General features: G+C 34.3%; 2 protein-coding genes across 2 annotated transcripts in view; one reads left to right on the forward strand and one right to left on the reverse strand.

Moving 5' to 3' along the window:
* LOC111058571 (probable methylmalonate-semialdehyde dehydrogenase [acylating], mitochondrial) overlaps window positions 1–20,237 on the forward strand; it is a 47,153-nt gene that overhangs the window by 23,752 nt on the left and 3,164 nt on the right. Inside the window, 2 exon segments of the mRNA XM_039438487.1 lie at window positions 4,477–4,658; window positions 15,488–15,667. Of these exon segments, the coding sequence (XP_039294421.1) occupies window positions 4,477–4,658; window positions 15,488–15,667 (362 nt within the window).
* Window positions 9,561–11,785, reverse strand: LOC111058572 (sperm flagellar protein 1). The gene is made up of 2 exons (XM_022346110.2): window positions 11,574–11,785; window positions 9,561–10,690 (listed from the first exon to the last, which is right to left on the reverse strand). Exon 2 carries the CDS (start codon window positions 10,674–10,676, stop codon window positions 10,044–10,046), a length of 633 nt encoding a protein of 210 aa, XP_022201802.2. The 5' UTR covers window positions 10,677–10,690; window positions 11,574–11,785; the 3' UTR covers window positions 9,561–10,043.

A 20,237-nucleotide genomic window follows, 5' to 3' on the forward strand; every position in this document is an offset into this window, starting at 1 on the left:
AGAACAGCCGGACTTTACTCACAGTCCTATCGAACGAGCTCACACACCGACACACTAGTAAAATTTTTGGGTATTAATATATAACTCAGTCAATGCCAAACATGAAGCCATTTCAAATACATATTTTTATCAGTCGCACAAGCGAGCACGTTTGTTATCAAAAACAAAAAAGAAGCTACAATAATTTTGATAACAAATGAAATAAACAATCTTTCTGTCGATGACAAAAACTGTTCAAAGACATAAACATTGTTCATTAAACTTTTCTAAATTAAAACTCTAAAATCCTGATCAATATGAGATAAATATATGATTCATATATATGTCCCATATAACCAGGTGACACATTGCTAATCAAAAACTGCCATTATAACGTGGACCTCACTATAGAAACAGTCATGTCAGGGGTCCTGTAATTGATCAGGTACGACAAGAGAAATCTAACACCAGACCTGACTCAGCCAGGTCACTCGATATTGTTATTATTATGATAATGCATAGAGGAAAGATAGCATGAAAAAATACTCATGATATAAGACGTTTATGCTCTAAATTCCACTGTTAACTCAAGCCGATAATCCTAGTAGTTGTTTTTCATGAAGCTATGTGACGCTGGTAGTTTCTCATATTGTGCCGTTCTTACATTCACCCTTAACAAGACAGTAACAATAGACATAACTAAAAAATCTGGTGTGGCGCACTCACACAACTTTCCTTGCCGTTATGGAAATTAATCACCTGACGCTAGTGTTCCCGCGCATCTCGAGTCTACTATTCAAAGATTTGAGCCAGCTGGTGACAGGGCAATAACGCTGAAGACACACGAGGTGTGCTATCTCTTCATAGTGAATCATTTAATAGAATCAACAGTTGCCAACAGTTCGCAATTGGATAATCACATTTTCTCGAATTTCGAGCTTATTTTTAATTTTAGGTGAAAATGTTACTGAACATTAGTTGTAGAGATTCTCATGCTGAATCTTTTTCACTCGAAATTTTTTGTTTGAATTGTATCTGAAGCCTGATAATTGAGAATCTAAAATCAAACTTTGCATAGATGGGGCGGAGCTCCTGAAATTTTTACAGATATGGGACTGGTGGCAGTTGATAGAGCTTATCGATGACTATTTCAGGTATAACTTTAATCAAAATCGTTGGAGCCGTTTTCGAGAAAATCGCGAAATCCCTGTTTTTGACAACATTTTCGCCATTTTAGCCGCCATCTTGAATCGCATTTGATCGAAATTGTTCGTGTCGGATCCTTATATTGTAAGGGCCTTACGTTCCAAATTTCAAGTCATTCCGTTAATTGGGAGATGAGATATCGTGTACACAGACGCACATATACTCATACACACACACTCACATACAGACCAATACCCAAAAACCACTTTTTTGGACTCAGGCGACATTGAAACGTATAGAAATTTAGAAATTGGGGTACCTTAATTTTTTTCGGAAAGCAATACTTTCCTTACCTATGGTAATAGGGCAAGGAAAGTAAAAGCAGATGTAAAATTCGTTGAGTGAAACCGTTCAAAAAATTAGAAATCCTTAGTTCTATTCACATAGCTTTCATTGGGTATTCGAATCAATTATTACTATTATAATATTATATAAGTTGGTTAACTGTCACTTTTAGAAATCACGTACTTACCGGCCGTACTTATTTGTGAGGATTGCATTAAGGCTAGGGGCACACAAGTTAGTCAAGACAAGACAAGACATGATCAGACACGTTCAGTCACAATACTTCACATAGTTGCTTATGAAGACATGTCTAATTGCAATGACAAATCAGTGTGAGTTGCTTCATAAGCAAGAATGTTAAGTATTGTGACTAAACGTGTCTGATCATGTTGTGTCTTGTTTTGACTAACTGGTGTGCGCCTAGCCGTACACAATAGGTACTTCACTACTCAACAATTTCGTATACTTTACACAATTAAAATATGTTTTACTAAATACTTGAAAATAACAGAAAATGCAAAGCAACTTACATTAAATTTGCAACTAAACAAGCTCTGGCTAAACAATTGGCTTACATTGCTAAACAACAGCTCTGGTCAACTGTAATCTATAATTTAATAAAGGGAATGACTGGCTTATACACGTACGGGATAGCAAAATTATGTTTGACGCATCATCACGTCTAAACTACTGGACTGATTAACTTGAAATATTGCATATAGATTCTTCATTTAGCAGCTTCTCTTTGTCTCAGATACAGAGTAACGGCCAGCAACGGTCACAGTTATCACATAGTTATTCAAAAGTATTCTTTGAGTATCTATAGTGAGGTCCACGTTATAATGGCAGTGTGTGATTTGCAATGGTGTTGCTATCCTTGTGTATCATTCAACAAAGCAGATGGCGCTATCTCTTTCAAGCATTGCATGGTTGCCACATCGATTATCAACAATGTGGAAATTCAACTAATTGACAAAATAGGTTTGGGTTAGGTTTTATTTAGTTTATACAGTATTTAATAATGTTTCATTAGGATAGGTTAGGTTTTTGCTTTGAAATTGCAATATGCTAGAAGGGGCTAGGGTCCAGGTAGAGTTATGTTTTTTGTTGTTTCAAAGGTGAAAGGAGTTAGGGGGTTAGGAGTTTGCTTTGAAATCGAAAGTATTGAATGTGAAAGGGTTAGGGGTTAGGTTTTTCAAGTTATATTTGATAATGTTTCATAAGGCTAGGTTAGGTTTTTGCTTTAAAATTACAATATGCTAGACAAGATCGTGGTTTTTGATATTTCAAAGGGGAAAAGATAGGTTAGGGGGTTAGGATTTTGCTTTAAAATTGCAATATGCTGAAAGGGACTACGGGTTTTTACCAAAGTTTATGTTTATTAATGTTTTAAATATAAAAGGGGAGGTTAGGGGGTTAGGTTTTTGCTTTGAAATGACAATTATGCTGACTTGGTTGTAGTGTTTTTTAACATTAGTTAAATAACAACCGTTATATTTTATTAATTATATTATTGAGAAGTACTCTTTCTCTTATTGAATGAAATGATGATAATATATTGATTATTATATCGAATTTAATGATAAATCATCATTGGATAATAATATCATCATCAAAATGGAATGACGGCTCCAGTTACGGTGCTCGGTAACCATCATCACAAAGAACGTTACATTCAAAGAACTGACTGAATGGAATGGGAAAAAAACATTACGTTACATTCAAAGAACTGACTGAATGGAATGGGAAAAAACCATTACTAACGCATGCGCGATACGGTGCTGTCTGAGACCGAGAGTGGTTTGTCTTCATTTACCGAGGATGGTTATAGACCTATTTTAAATCCTTTCAGATTTCAGTAGGTGAAGTTTTCAGTTTGTCAAGTTTTTAATTAGATCCTTGCGGATGACGTGTTACCTGCTAGTCTATATAATATATAAAAGCGAAATGGCACTCACTCACTGACTGATTCACTCACTCACTCACTCACTCGCATAACTAAAAATCTACCGGACCAAAAACGTTCAAATTTGGTAGGTATGTTCAGTTGGCCCTTTAGAGGCGCACTAAGAAATCTTTTGGCAATATTTTAACTCTAAGGGTTGTTTTTAAGGGTTTAAAGTTCGTCTTTTAGCATGTATATTCTTCTTCTCCCAATCTCTTAATTATAATTGAAATTTCCATATCATATGTTACTATAGAACTATAATCTAGATAGAGTACCTACTCTCGGAACAGTTGTTAACTGGCAACTAAATTAATAATTTTGTCAGGTTGGCATTAAGTTGAGTTGACTTTGTTAGGTTGGCACCAAGTTGAAGATTTAAATGCATTTATCGCGGAAAAGTAATTGATTGGGCACTGCTACTTCAATCCTGGGAATATTATATTACTAGCCGTCAGGCTCTCTTCGCTCGCCATATCCGTTTAGCCAGACGTTTAGTCTGAACCCCCGACTGGATTGTCCTAACATATGATAAAAATGCTCAAATGAAAAATGCAGGCGAGCGAAGCGAGCCTGCTGATCTCATTCTTGGACGATCCAGTCGGGGGTCCAGGGGGCGGAGCCCCCTGGCTAGACGGATATGGCGAGCGAAGCGAGCCTGACGGCTAGTCTATAATATAATAAATGAAAGAATTGGCTTATACACGTACGGGATAAGAAGTTCACGAATGACGCCTTAACTACTGGACTGATTAGGTAACTTGAAATTTTGCATATTGATTCTTAATTTACTGAGGATGGTTATAGGCCTATTTTAAATCCTTCCAGATTTCAGTTTGTCAAATTTTTAATTAGTAATAAAAATCTAATAACCCTTTTATAAAATTGTTTATGTACTATTGTTTTTTAATTGTTTGGGTACTTTTTTATTTCTATTCAAGAGTAGTCCTAACGATAAAGGACCATTTTAATTAGATCCTTGCGGAGCTCGGGTTACGTGCTAGTTTCTATTAAATCTTGAATCTTCAATATTTTGATTGTTTATTTGGATTGTGTGTCAGGTCATTGCCCGGGCACGGATGTGGGCCCAGTGATATCCCCCCAGGCCAAGCAGCGCATCTGTGAGCTGATCGAGTCAGCAGTGGACGAGGGAGCTACTCTCCTATTGGACGGTCGCGGCATCCAGGTCAAAGGCTACGAGAACGGCAACTTTGTCGGGCCCACTATTCTCACTGATGTCAAGGTACTTTATTGATTGATTGATTCTTTATTGATTCATACAATAAGTAAATAATAAATCTGATTAAGGAGAGAAAAAATAAGATAACCTTGTGCTATTCCTCTCCCAAATTTAGATAAGGTTACATACAGTCCGAAATAGGTTAAGTCTTGTAGTTGTTCACTTCACAAAATTATCAAATCAAATCAAAATTGTTTATTGTCATTACAAAACAAATTGTATAACAAGGTCAGGTACATTTACAATTCATAACATTCTTCATTCATCAGCACATGAATAAGTATGGTAACGTTTTGTAACACTAACAATAATAATAGTAATAACAAATCAACAATATAAAAACAGGACAACAACAATAATATTCTATATGTCTATAGATGTGTTATCAAGTGTCAAACATTCTACAAACTCATTAACACTATAGACACAAAGCTCACACAACATATCTTTCACACATTTTTTAAAACTGCTCATATTAAATTCTCTGACTTTCGTTGGCAACAAGTTATAAATTTTCTCTCAATCTTCAAACTTGAAAAGATCTATCATTCACTAAAACCCTATTGAATACACTCTTAATTATACGTGACTGTCATTCATAGGGCGTTTAATGAGAATGTGATAAGTTCGTGTTTATAAGTCTAAGACTGACCACTAACGTTTAAAACATGCATGATAAACATGTGTGTACATGCATGTTCATCATGCACACTCATGTTCATCACAAATGTTTTGTTATCAGCGACAACTGGAGAATTACAAATAATAAGATACAAAAATAATCAAATTTAATCAATCATTCTTCGCATGTACATTGTTTCACAAATGTTTATACATAAAACTAACAACAACAATACAAGCAACAACAGCAGCAAATAAATCAATAAATTGGACATGAAATGACAAATATGGCAGAACCCCGAAGAACTCTGCCATACTATAAAATTCTTTGTTTATTAGCCAGTTTCTGAGACAAATCTTGAATTCTCTTAACCTCAGAGTAGTGAAGAGGAAATAGACAACAAAAAATCGAAGATACAAAAACCTAACCAGTAACCACTAACATTTTATTTGAAACCTTTCGCTGTGATGACGCAATACTGTATGACGAAACTTCTCTATTATGCATGGATGAGGAAGGATGAATTTACAGTAAATAATAACGTTTCTATGTATAACCTGAGAGTTACATCTCATAACATTTATAATATTAACTATTCAGATTTGACAATAGTGCGAAGACAATTGGGGTATCTTAGCTCAAAAATAATAAATATCATGCCAAATGCATTGTCAGAATCTCTTTCTAATAGGGGTAGACGGAGGGTGGAACAGATAAATAAGTGGGTGATACAAAAAATTTTCTTCGACATCAGTCAAATATTATAATTACTAGTAATTTATTGTTGAACTTAGATTTTTTGTAGCTTTGATTATTAGTAAATAAATTTTTATATTGTCTAAACAGCTGATACTCTCACTCAGCGGTCAGGGTTTTGCTCTGCTGGGTGGTGCCATGTAATTTTAATTTATTTGCAAAATAGCATAATATTAATCTAGAATATTTCTTTTGTAAGTTTTTTTATTTTGTTTTTATGGGCAATAAAGATGTTAAAAAAATGTGTGTTAAACACATTGTAATAGAATTAGAGACCTTTTCAGAAATGTAGGCTTCAATCAGAGACCTTTTCAAAAATGTAGGCTTCAATCAACTAGAACTGAACTTGAATGATTGAATCGGAGGAATCAACAAATTGAATATATAACGGTTGCTATGTTCTATGGTTGCATCACCACATTCTTCCCCCGTTTGAGAGAATTCCAATTCAAGAGTTCTGAGGTTTAGGTGCTAAATAACGAAGAGACTATGGATTTACGTCCATCTTGATGACGGATGAATGCATACTCGGGATTGGCTTGAATGAGTTCAACCTCTTTGACTAAAGGGTCGCTTTTTACTTTCCTTGCGCTAATACCATAGGTAAGGAAAGTATTGCTTTCCGAATAAAATTAAGGTATCTCAATTTCTAAATTTCTATACGTTTCAAGGTCCCCTGAGTCCAAAAAAGTGGTTTTTGGGTATTGGTCTGTGTGTGTGTGTGTGTGTGTGGTGTGTGTGTGTGTGTGTGTGTGTGTGTGTGTGTATGTGCGTCTGTGTACACTATATCTCATCTCTCAATTAACGGAATGACTTGAAATTTGGAACTTAAGGTCCTTACACTATAAGGATCCGACACGAACAATTTCGATCAACTGCAATTCAAGATGGCGGCTAAAATGGCGAAAATGTTGTCAAAAACAGGGGTTTGCGGAATTTTCTCGAAAATGGCTCCAACGATTTTGATCAAATTTATACTTAAAATAGTCATTGATAAGCTATATCAACTACCACAAGTCATATATCTGTAAAAATTTCAGGAGCTCCACCCCATCTATGCAAAGTTTGATTTTAGATTTCCAATTATCAGGTCTCAGATATAATTTAAATGAAAAATTTCGAGTGGAAAAGATTGAGCATGAAAAATCTCTACAATTAATGTCCAGTAACATTTTCACCTGAAATTGTAAATAAGCTTGAAATTTGATAAAATGTGATTATTCAATTGCAAACTGTTGGCAACTGTTGATTCTATTAAATCATCCACTATGAAGAGATAGCAGATCTCGTGTGTATCCAGCGTTATTGTCCTGTCACCAGCTGGGCTCAGATATTTGAATAGTACAGTTGAGATGCGCGTGAACACTAGCGTCAGGTGTTCAATTTTCATAACGGCAAGGAAAGTTGTGTGAGTGCGCCACACCAGAATTTTTAATCTTCTAACTAGCTTCTTCAACCTGACTGTGACAGGGGCTCGAAATTATAATAGAATTAGAAACCTTTTAGAAATGTAGGCTTCAATCAACTAGAACTGAACTTGAATGGTTGAATTAGAGGAATCAACAAATTGAATATATAACGGTTGCTATGGATGCATCATCACACAGATGTTCATCATGCATGTCCTGTCGTTAGTGTCCAGCCATAGCCACCTCTAATACAAGGCCCCGGCCTACGATATTGCAACGTCGCAGTGTAGGCCTAGAATCTAATACATGATTGGTGAAAAAGATTTTAAAAAATACCAGCTGATCTTTTTCACCAATCATGTATTAGATTCTAGGCCTACACTGCGACGTTGCAATATCGTAGGCCGGGGCCTTGTATTTGAGGTGGCTATGGTCCAGCCTTATATTATCATAGTCAAGAGTAATCAGAGACAAAGGCCTGGCTGCAAAAAAGCCTGTTCCATGGTTGAATGCCACGAAACCCAATCAGAGAAGCCTTTTTGAAAAGAAGGTTTCTCTGATTGGTTCTTTTGGCTTTTAATCACGGTTAAAATTTAACAGGCTTTTGTGCAACCGAATCTAAGAGAAGGAAAATTTTGTCCATCGTTCCACCATTCAAAGACCATTCTCACCAAAGTAATTTTATTTATTAACTTGCCGTCAGGCTCGCTTCGCTCGCCATATCCGTCTAGCCAGGGGGCGGAGCCCCCTGGACTCCCGACTGGATCGTCCAAGAATGAGATCAGCAGGCTCGCTACGCTCGCCTGCATTTTTATCATATGTTAGGACAATCCAGTCGGGGTTCCAGACTAAACGTCTGGCTAAGCGGATATGGCCAGCGGAGCGAGCCTGACGGCTAGTAATATAATATTCCCAGGAATAGCTCTGATTGAAGTAGCAGTGCCCAATCAAATTTTCCGCGATAACTCTGATTGAAGTAGCAGTGCCCAATCAAATTTTCCGCGATAAATGCATTTCAATCTTTAACTTGGTGCCAACCTAACAAAGTCAACTCAACTTAATGCCAACCTGACAAAATTATTAGTTTAGTTACCAGTTAACAACTGTTTCGAAGAGGTACTCTCTCTAGATTATAGTTATATTAACATATGGTATGGACATTTTTCAATTATAATTAAGAGAATATACATGCTAAAAGACGAACTTTAAACCCTTAAAAACCACCCTTAGAGTTGAAATATTGCCAAAAGATTTCTTAGTGCGCCTCTAAAGGGCCAACTGAGCATACCTACCAAATTTGAACGTTTATGGTCCGGTAGATTTTCAGTTCTGCGAGTGAGTGAGTGAGTCAGTCAGTCAGTCAGTGAGTGAGTGCCATTTCGCTTTTACACATATAGATGATGTTATTTATTAATGATTAATAATTATTGATGTTATTTATTTATTCTCACCAAAGTGATGTTATTTGAAAAGTAGTGTCTTGTAATAAAATATCACCTACTTTACAATAAAATACAATGCAAGTACGCCTACAATAATTCCAATCCAGAGAAAGTTGATAGATACAGGAAAAATTCAACACTGTTATGAGAGATGAAGAATTATTCAATAATTAATAAAAAATAATTTTGAGACTATCGTATTTCAGTAGAATTATAGAGAAACAATAGCTTAAATAGATATCCCATGGTATATAGTATGTTCATGTCGCAACTTTTACTGTTATCTCAAGCCGATAGTTCACGTATTTCTTTCCCATGCAGCTGTGTGACGCTGGTAAACTCTCATATTGTGCCGTTCATACACTCTCACCCCAACAAAACAGTAAAAATCTACAATAATCGATAGTAATCGACTTGAGACTTTACTGTTTTGTTGGGGTGAGAGTGTATGAACGGCACACTATGAGAGACGATCAGTGTCACACAGCTTCACGGGAAAGATTTACATGAACTAGCGGCTTGAGATAACAGTAAAAGTTGCGACATAAACATACTATACCATGGGATATCTACTTACGCTATTGTTTCTCTATGGTAGAATAGACAACGTAAATTATTTTTATTCTACACATTGAAACGTTCCATGTTTTAGCAGGTAGGACAACTACGAGTGCAATGTATTTGAATTGATTTATTGTCATATTTTATGAAATGCGATTCTAAAGAATGTACATATTACAGAAGTCTGAAAATTATAAGCAGTTATTCCGATCAAATTTATATCTTAAAACCTGCTCCATGAAAGTATTGTTAATAATTTCATGATTTTTTTGAAAATTGAAAAATATTCTGGATTTAATTGACCGTTCAAGGCCCAGTTGCACAATAGGCGGGTTTAATTTTAACCTTGATTAATTTTACGAGAACCAATAAGAGAAGGCGTTTTTGAAAAGACGGCTTCTCTCATTTGTTCTCGTGGAATTAATCACGGTTAAAATTAAACCGGCTGTTGTGCAACCGGCACTAAGTCTGTAGAATATTCCTTTTCCTGTATCTTTTAACGCAATGAAAAAGTAAGGCTGATATCTTTTGTTGAATGAGAAGTAGTGATTCGAAAATTTCAAAGATGTTTCTAGTTTAGTTTAACAAAATCCATCAATCAGAAAACGATATGATTCTCTTTCTTGGCACATCTCATCAAATCTTCAATCCGCTGATCTTTCAGCTCCAAAATCTCCTCCAAATGTTTCACTCTACTTTCAAGTTTTCCAATCGTTGCATCCTTCTCACTGAGTGTTTTATTCAGTTTAGCTTCGTTTTTGTACAAGTTTTGTATCTTCTCCAACAGTGCTGCACTTTCTATCTGTTCATCCAATGAATCTAGAAAACTGGAATCCTGTGAATCAGAATTGTTGTCTTTTTGTTGCTCCATTTTTTCTAAATCTATCTGCTTTTTGACTCTCATTAGAAAACTTTCAATAGCTCCCGGTACCGCGTCAACGATTTGGAAAATTTGTTCTTTTTTAAGATTTAGTTTCAATTTTTTCAGCACTTTTCGGTTCAGTGTTGTCCAGTTTTCGATTTTTAGATTTCTGGAGCTGGCTGAAGCATAATTGTGGAGTTCAACCAGGCGTGGATACAATATTTTTAGAATTTCCGCTACTAAAACACCGTCGGAGAAGTCTCGGTTCAAGCATTTTTTTGGTCTTGATAGTTCAAACTCATCAATCCAAGCATAGAGTTCTTCTTTGTTAGATTCCCAGTCGTCCGAAAGTTTTATTGATCCACTCATAATATTTTATATCACTGTAAAAAATAATAAATTTACATTTCTGTGTTTGGATTCTTAGTCTATTCCTCAAAAGTATTTAAATTCCACAAACACGTCATTTAAACTAGTGTGAACAATAAATCAAATACGTTATTTATACAATAGTGATCATGAAAAAAAATTGTAATAAATAAATCGTTTACACTGTACTGTTAAGTTATAAATTAATGTTTTACAATGATTCATGATTACATTAGAATATTTGTCTCTTATTGACAACCATTGAGAATTTAGATTTACAATGATGAGCCACAACACATTGCATGGCGAGATGTAGTGATATTTAATCATAATTAAAACACAAAAATAAAATATTGTAAACTCATTTACAAAAAAACATAAACATGTTTCAACACTGAAGATGACCACATAATATAAGCGTTAAAACATGTTTTTAACGTGTTTTTCTAAAAAACGTGTTTTTCTCCAGATAAATTTATGATATTTGACTACAACTCAATGTTTTATAATTATTTAAAGTAGAGCAGTAGTACCATAATTTATAACTTAACAGTACAGTGTAAACCATTTATTTATTACAATTTTTTTTGAAACATTTTCCCTTTATATATAGAATTTAGTTGCAAGTTTTTTATTCTAATCAATAAATTTAATTTATCAATTATGCCGGTAGTGCCTTTTTATATAAATTTATTTACTTATAATATTATTTATAGTATCTATCATATTTTTAATGTAAGTACTGATTGAAAATGTTATGGCAAATAAACCAATTTCAATATCAATTATAAAATTTTCAATTATGTACATTATTTTATTGGTTTTAGAATAATTATAATAATCAGTAAGTTGGAATGTTTGCGTATTAATAGGTTATAGTAGGCTATAAATTCGTACCTCAGTAATTGTGATCTTGGAATGTGTTGTGAACAATTTGTTTTGACAATAGGATACTTTTGTGGTTAACTTGAATATTGATTCTGGTACAATCCAAATAGATTAATTGGTACTATTAGTAAATGGTAAAATTAAATAGTAAATGGTATTCAAAAATTATACTCAAAACCAATGTTTGTTTTGATTCAGGCTACGTTTTTCACATCTGTTTCTTGGTCATCTGAGGTTCTCAGTAATATTAGTCTGATGGAGATTTTTCATGATTTCAATTTTGCTTCTGAAAAATTTCCAATAAGCTATGATTTGTACAATATTTTGAATATTGTACTGATGATAATAATAATAATTGTGACAGTCAATATAGATGGTATAGATGAGAATGAAAAATTTCACATCAATCATCTCTTGCCCACAAACCTAGGGCTCAAATGAGTATAATCATGAGATTTAACCATTGTGTTCCCTTATAATAACTTTATTATTGCAAAAGAGAATATCATATTAGTTGTGTGTATTTCAATAAATTTATTACAATATCCCTTTAATTCGCATATTTCCTAGTTTTCACAAATACACTTTTAGTTGCACAAAAGAAAATTATCAGAATAATGGCGCGTGTACCTAGAACGGAACATGCAATGGTTTTTTTTTAAACAATTTCATATTTTGCCACTAAGATATTTATATGTCTTTAGAGTTTTAAGAATATTTTTCATTAGAGGAGGAAATGTTCAAAGTAATGCTAGAGTTTACTCTAGTCGTTTGAGATTTCAAAATAAGGTCATTCTGTTGAAGGCTAATGTTGAAGCTTTTCGTAGGTTTTTTACTTTTTGTGCTTTAAAGTTTTATAATTATCTACCTTTCCATGTGTCCTCTAGTTTAAATTTAAGAATTTTTCTCAAGGAATTGAAATCTTGGTTGTTTTCACTAGAAGATGTTGAGTTTCTGTTTAGATAGTATAGTTACTTTTATATTGTATTTTTGATATTATCATATTGCAGTGAATGATACATTTATGAAGGGACAGTTTATCTCTTAGTACTCTTCAACATATTTTTTTCTCTGTATTATAAACATTTATCAAGTTTTTATATAATTTTAGCTAGGCTCTAAGCTACTCTTTCTTTATTTTCAGTGTGATGGTGTCTCAACACGTTTTTTCAAATGAGGTTACCTAACCACTTTATATTATTGTTTTGTAATGTTTTGTGTATTATTTATTATTGTAAATTGTAAAGTGTGTCAATAAATGAAATGAAATGAAAATTTTCTAGCAAACTCATCAACTAAAATAATTGATAATATTAAAGTAGATAGTTTGGTTACCATAGAGAAAAGATAGCATGAGCATGAGCTATTTTTCCTCTATGCTAGAACATTCATTCTTAAACTCGAATAAAGTATTAAATGCAGATTTTCAAATATTAGTGAACGTATCCTGTACAGAGTATATATTATTCCCATAAGCTCTAATGGGTATGGGATTATTCATACTCGCTCCGCCAGGCTGAGTATAAATAGTCTCATTATTTGTGATGGTTTCTTGATCCATTCCGAGCTGAGATGTATTAGCACACTTTTTTACATGTATTTCACACGACATGCAGTCAAATATATACATATTTATATTTTTTCATTATATATTTGACTGCATGTAGAGTGAAATAAATAGAAAAAGTGTGTTTTATTAGAACTTATCTATATATATAAAAGCGAAATGGCACTCACTCACTCACTCACTCACTCACTGGCATAACTAAAAATCTACCGGACCAAAAACGTTCAAATTTGGTAGGTATTTTCAGTTGGCCCTTTAGAGGCGCACTAAGAAATCTTTTGGCAATATTTTAACTCTAAGGGTTGTTTTTAAGGGTTTAAAGTTCGTCTTTTAGCATGTATATTCTTCTTCTCCCAATCTCTTAATTATAATTGAAATTTCCATATCATATGTTACTATAGAACTATAATCTAGATAGAGTACCTCTTCGAAACAGTTGTTAACTGGCAACTAAATTAATAATTTTGTCAGGTTGGCATTAAGTTGAGTTGACTTTGTTAGGTTGGCACCAAGTTGAAGATTTAAATGCATTTATCGCGGAAAAATTGATTGGGCACTGCTACTTCAATCCTGGGAATAGGCTATTATATTACTAGCCGTCAGGCTCGATTCGCTCGCCATATCCGTTTAGCCAGACGTTTAGTCTGGACCCCGACTGGATTGTCCTAACATATGATAAGAATGCTCAAATGAAAAATGCAGGCTCGCTTCGCTCGCCTGCTGATCTCATTCTTGGACGATCGAGTCAGGGGTCCAGGGGGCGGAGCCCCCTGGCTAGACGGATATGGCGAGCGAAGCTAGACGGATATGGCGAGCGAAGCGAGCCTGACGGCTAGTTTTATTATATTCTATTCTGTTCTGACTCTGATAATGTTGATGTGGGAATCTAGGTTTTAATGGTTGATCAAACTAATTGAACTATTTTTTATTCTATTCTATTCCGTTTTGTCTCTCATTACGTTACGGATGTGGGAATCTAGCTTTAATGATTGATTAAACTATTTTATTATATTCTATTATGTTCTGATTTTGATAATGTTATGTAGGAATGAGCCAAAACATGTCCATTAAAATAATATAAGTAGGAAGATAAATATAACGAAAAATAAAAACATGTTGTGATAAAATATTTCAAACAAAGGGTACTGAGATTTTTATTTTTATTTATATTTATATTACAAGTAGCCCTATACAGAAAAAAGATAAAGTAGGAAGGTGATTGTTTCTTGACTCCTTGTGACTCAGTGTTTACAAGTTTGTGTTTCTTCAATGGTTCCAAATTTTCTTATATAACTCAATATTATTTGTTACAAGTGGTAATTGAGTGGAATATTTCTTATCAATTTATTAATTCAAGCCATCTAAATTCAAAATTTATAGTTTTCATGTTTATTTTCGACTAGAATTTTGTGAAAATTGTACACGTGAAATTCTAACCTCATCTTGGACTGTGTCACCTACAAATTTGGAAGAAAAAATAGCACAAGGACTACCTTATTATTTTATCTACCAATGTTATTACATTCGTCTCATTTGTATTGCAAATAAATGAAATAAAGTATTGCTTAGGCTAGGCACACACCAGTTAGTCAAGACAAGACAAGACATGATCAGACACGTTTAGTCACAATACTTCACATAGTTGCTTATGAAGACATGTCTAATTGCAATGACTAATCGGTGTGTGTTGCTTCATAAGCAACTATGTGAAGTATTGTGTCTGACCATGTCTTGTCTTGTCTTGACTGACTGGTGTTTGCCTAGCCTTTAGACTTCTTGCATTTAGCAGACTTGCATGAAGTGCTACAATGAAGAGATCTTCGGTCCAGTTTGTAATGTTAAGGGCACGCCACACCAAGCTCGCTACCGCGGCGGTAGCGAAGTTTTAAAAATCGCTAGCCATGTATTCAGGTTGAGCGCGCCACACCGAGTTCGCTACCGCGGCGGTAGTACGGCGCACTACCACCTACGACCGCCTGCTAGGCGATTCAACAAAAGTTCGCTGAGAGGTAGTACGGCGGACAAAGCGAGCTCAGTGTGGCGCGCTCAACCTGAATACATGGCAGGCGATTCGAAGAGGTAGCGCAGTGCTGAGTGCTGAAGTCACGCCCTCCCCCCACTACTAGACTCACTACTCGGAGACTACCGCTAGCGGACGTTTTTCGGTGTGGCGTGCTCAGCCGAGAAAACTACCACCAGCGGTACTACCTCGGCGGTACTGGCGAGCTTGGTGTGGCGAGTCCTTTAATGATAACTGATGGGCCGACACATGTCTATTAAATAATATGAGTAGAAATATAATTGTTTCTTGACTTCTTGTGACTACAGTATTTCTAAAACTTTTTGCATTTTGCAGCCTCACATGAAGTGTTACAAAGAAGAGATCTTCGGTCCGGTTTTGGTGGTTTTATTCGCTGACACTCTAGATGAAGCCATTGAAATAGTGAACAATAATCCATATGGCAATGGAACCGCCATTTTTACCAACAATGGAGCCACCGCTCGGAAGTTCACGCAGGAAATTGATGTTGGACAGGTCAGATTCATTCATTAATTCATTCATTCATTGTTCATCAATACAATTACAAATCATAATAGATATATGACTGGGCGAAAGCAACAGGCCTACTATAGTGAATAACACGCTATAATAGCAGTGGAGAAAGAAGAGGAAGAAGAAGAACAACAAGAGAAGAAGAAGAAGGGGGAGGAGGAAGAGGAGAAGGAGAAGAAGGAGAAAGAGAAGAAGAAGAAGAATAAGATGTTGGAGAAGAAGAAGAAGAATAAGATGTTGAAGAAGGAGGAAGAGAAGAAGAAGAATAAGATGTTGAAGAAGAAGAAGAAGAAGGGGGAGGAGGAAGAGGAGAAGGAGAAGGAGGAAGAGAAGAAGAAGAATAAGATGTTGAAGAAGAAGAAGAAGAAGAATAAGATGTTGAAGAAGAAGAAGAAGAAGAAGAAGAAGAAGAAGAAGAAGGCCTATCTTATGGCAAGATAGGAGAACAGCGCTGCCGATTCTCTGCCTTGCCACTGCCATCTATAGAGGATAGCTGATACCCGTATACCTGATTTAATATTAACAGTTCATTCTTGTTTAAAATGATCAGTTATCTTTTATTCGTCAAGAAAATATATTTTTCTAAGATATAAAAAATTTTCATGATTAATAATAAATATTTTGTTATTTATATTTCTACATTGTTGAAAAACGATGTGGCAACGTTGCGGAGTTAGAAAAGTATAGCGCTATCTGCTTTGTCAAATGATAGCTACACCAATGGTAATCAAATACTGTCATTATAACGTGGACCACACTATAACATCATTGTCATAGATTGAAATGTATAATCACAAACAGTACGTGATCCAGTGTTAGCATAGAGAAACAATAGCGTAAGTAGATATCCCATGGTATAGGGCGTTTATGTCGCAACTTTTACTGTTATCTCAAGCCGCTAGTTCATGTAAATCTTTCCCGTGAAGCTGTGTGACACTGATCGTCTCTCATAGTGTGCCGTTCATACACTCTCACCCCAACAAAACAGTAAAATTTGACAATAATCAACAGTAATCGGCTTGAGATAACAGTAAAAGTTGCGACATAAACGCCCTATATCATGGGATATCTACTTACGCTATTGTTTCTCTATGGTTTTAGTGAAAGCATTGTGTACTGGTATCTACTTGTTCAACAATTAACAGATATGATTCATCTCTTTTTTGTGTATATAAGCGCAAAATTTATGTTATTGTTGGCTTTTACAATTAAAATCAATTATTAATATAAATTTTACTATTATAAATATAAGTCAAAATAGAATAGCTTATTAGTCTTTAACTAGATGCTATACAGTATAAATCATGAAAGAAAAAAATTGTTGGCTTTCATTTTTATGAATAAGCTATAATTTATATTAAATGAAAAAGACTAAGAAATTTATTGATACTTAGAAAGATCGGTTTCGGTTAATACACCTTTGTCAATCTCTGTTTATCAGATTATCAATTCCTGTTATTACACCATTGTCAATCTCGGATAAACAGAGATTGACAATGATGTAATAACCGAAACCGGTCTTTCTAAGTATCAATAAATCTGTGGTTTTTTGACAATTTCTTAGTCTTTTTCATTTAGTGATGTGGATCGGGAATATTCCCAGTGGGAAGGAACTTATGATTTGGCAATATTTCCGAGGCCAAGAAATTTTGGGAATTTGAGGGAATTTATAAAATTGTTCTAAAAATGATTGAAATTGATCAAAACCACTCATATTTTACATCAATATAATCAATAAATCATCATTCTATTTGATATCGATCAAGCTCAGCCACATTTTACATTGATATAATCAATAAACCTCTTTGAGCCTCTTTTTGCTCACTCACTCACTGTCTTTTAAATACTTGAAGAGCCCAGTCAATGAAAGATTAGAGGGAAAATTTTGGAACAATTTTTGAACCCGTAGCTCTTTTAAGGGTAGTAAGGGGGTGAACATATCAGAAGTCGTCACTCCTACCCCCTGTGCTATGGTGGTGGGGGTGGTTTGAAAGTGCCACATTTTTTTTGCATATATCTCGAACAATACGCGTCTTTCGGAAATTTTTGTCCAACACATCATAATATTGGAGCTCACAAATTATCCTACAAGTTTCATTTCCAACATTTTTCCATATCTCTCATAGTTTTCTAGGTATGAGCTCTCTAAGGTATCACATTTTGAAGAAAAACCCTTCCGGCACCGATTTTTTCATCTTTTTGGCCTTAAAGCGATTCATTGAAAAAATTCGTGCTAATCATATTTACTCATATTACTCACTTGGTCAGATCATGTACAGAAGATAAAAAATGAGTTATTTGTATACATAAGGAAGTTCTATTACCTCAGACAGCTATGTCCAAAAGAAGTATTGTTACAATTATACCATGCAATTATTGGTTCTAGAATAAATTATGGAATAATATGCTATGGGAGTGCATACAATGTTCATATTAAACCTGTGATTACTGGTCAGAAACATATATTAAAAATAATTTGTAATAAACCTAAACAATATAGTTCAATGATGCTCTTCAGAGAACTATCAATATTATCAGTGAGACATTCTTTTCTATTCAAAGCATTGCTGGATTTAGCTGAAAATAATTTCGATATTCAACAGATGAGAGAAAGAATAAACCTCAGGAATTCACAGGACATTAACCTCCCAAAACCAAGATTAGAACATTCCAGACGACACTTCAAATACATAGCTATAAAAATATTCAATTCACTTCCAGTAACAACAATGAAAATAACGTCACGTCAGTTATTTAGAAAAGAAATCAAGAAATTCATTTTACAACTAGACAACCCGAATGATTTTTTTACTAAATTAATATAGGTCTAAATTTATTATAATTTACACATTACACGACATGAACACTGCAACAATCAAAGATCATTGAACTCACAAATCCCGTCCGGTATGCGTAAACAGTAAGACAGTATCAAATTTCAATCACTGTCTCTTTCTTCAAAACGCATTCATTTATGGTCTAATTACATCAGCACTTTGAAAAAAAACGAAACGTTAACTATGAATAAAATTGAACTAAATATGAAAAAAAAACAGCAACCACTCCGTACATAGTTTTAAGTTTTGTGTAAGTGTGTGTGTGTGTGTGTGTGTGTGTGTGTTTGTGCGCATGTGTGAATGTGTGTGCGTATGAATGTGTGCGCATATGTGAATGTGTGTGCGTATGAATGTGTGCAAGAATGATTATAAATATTGACATATTGATTTATTTCAATATAATACCATATTCAATTATTATGTTCTTCATGATATAATATTTAAATTTGTAATAAATATTTTATTATATATATTCAAGTGTCCCCACACAGGGTAGCCTATAGGGAACACATATTAGAAATTAGGAAACAATATTGTATTTGATTTTTGGAATGCATTTGATTGTTTAATTATTTTTTTGAATAAAGAAAGAAAAAAAAAATCATAGGCTAATAGAACATTATATTCTCTCCAATTTCATCTATGGTCTCATTATTTTACGCATCTCCCAATGATTGTTGCAGCCGTTATAGTGTTGAGTGTGGAATCTTCAGTTCAACAATAGATCATTGTCAGGGAAATTGGGAGGGAATGTTTGGAACACAATATTTGACTTCGCAGCTCTGTTTGAATTAGTTAGAAGGTGAACATATCAAAAGTCCTTATCCCTACTCCTTGAGCTTAAGGGATGAGGGTAGTTTAAAAGTTGCATTTTTTCATTTCTGGCTGACACGCATGTAACTGGGAAACAATGCTTTTCAGCGACATGGATAACTGAGTAAAAATTAAGCTAGATAAATTTGCTACAAGTTTTGTACAGTAGAGAATTATGATATCTTCTTTAGTTTTTGAGATATTCACTTTTTAAAGTGTAAAATCTTTGAAAAGACAGTTATTCTTCCAACTTTTTGCACTTTCAGGGCTTATTACTCAACAACAATGCATCGAAAAAATGTAATTTTTTATACAGGGGGTAGTAGTGAGGACTTTCAATATGATTACTCCCTTACTATCCTTAAAAGAAGAGCTACGGGGTCAAAAATTGTCTTCCAAAATTTTTCCTCTATAATCATACATTGGCTGGACTATAGGAGTATTTGAAAGACAGTGAGTTGTAGAGCATTCAATTCTCTTCAATTTAATGTATTATTTCATCATTTTATGCTTTCCATCAATTTTTATAGCAGTTTTAGTGTTGAGTGTGGTAGGAGTGAGAACTTTTCATATGCTTACCCCCTCACTATCCTTAAAAGGACTGCGAAGTCAAAAATTGGGTTCCAAACTTTTCCCTCTACATATTTTTGAGCATTCGTTGCCTGGAGTAGTATCTTATTACAAGTTATCTGAGCCACAATGACTCTTGAAAGGTTGTGAGCTGTGGAATAGTTTTTTTTCAATATTGAATTAAACTCGAGTATGCTCCTTGTTCAAGTTTAGCCTATTTTGCTGTATTTGTTAATGTCTAATTTTTGGATTTATAGGCTATTCTACTCTAATCTTTATTTAGGGGGTAAATTATTTTTGTGCGGAGAAATTGAATAAAATCATACAATGGA

The sequence above is a fragment of the Nilaparvata lugens genome, chromosome 11 (assembly GCF_014356525.2).
Source record: "Nilaparvata lugens isolate BPH chromosome 11, ASM1435652v1, whole genome shotgun sequence".
Classification (NCBI taxonomy): Eukaryota; Metazoa; Arthropoda; class Insecta; order Hemiptera; family Delphacidae; genus Nilaparvata; species Nilaparvata lugens.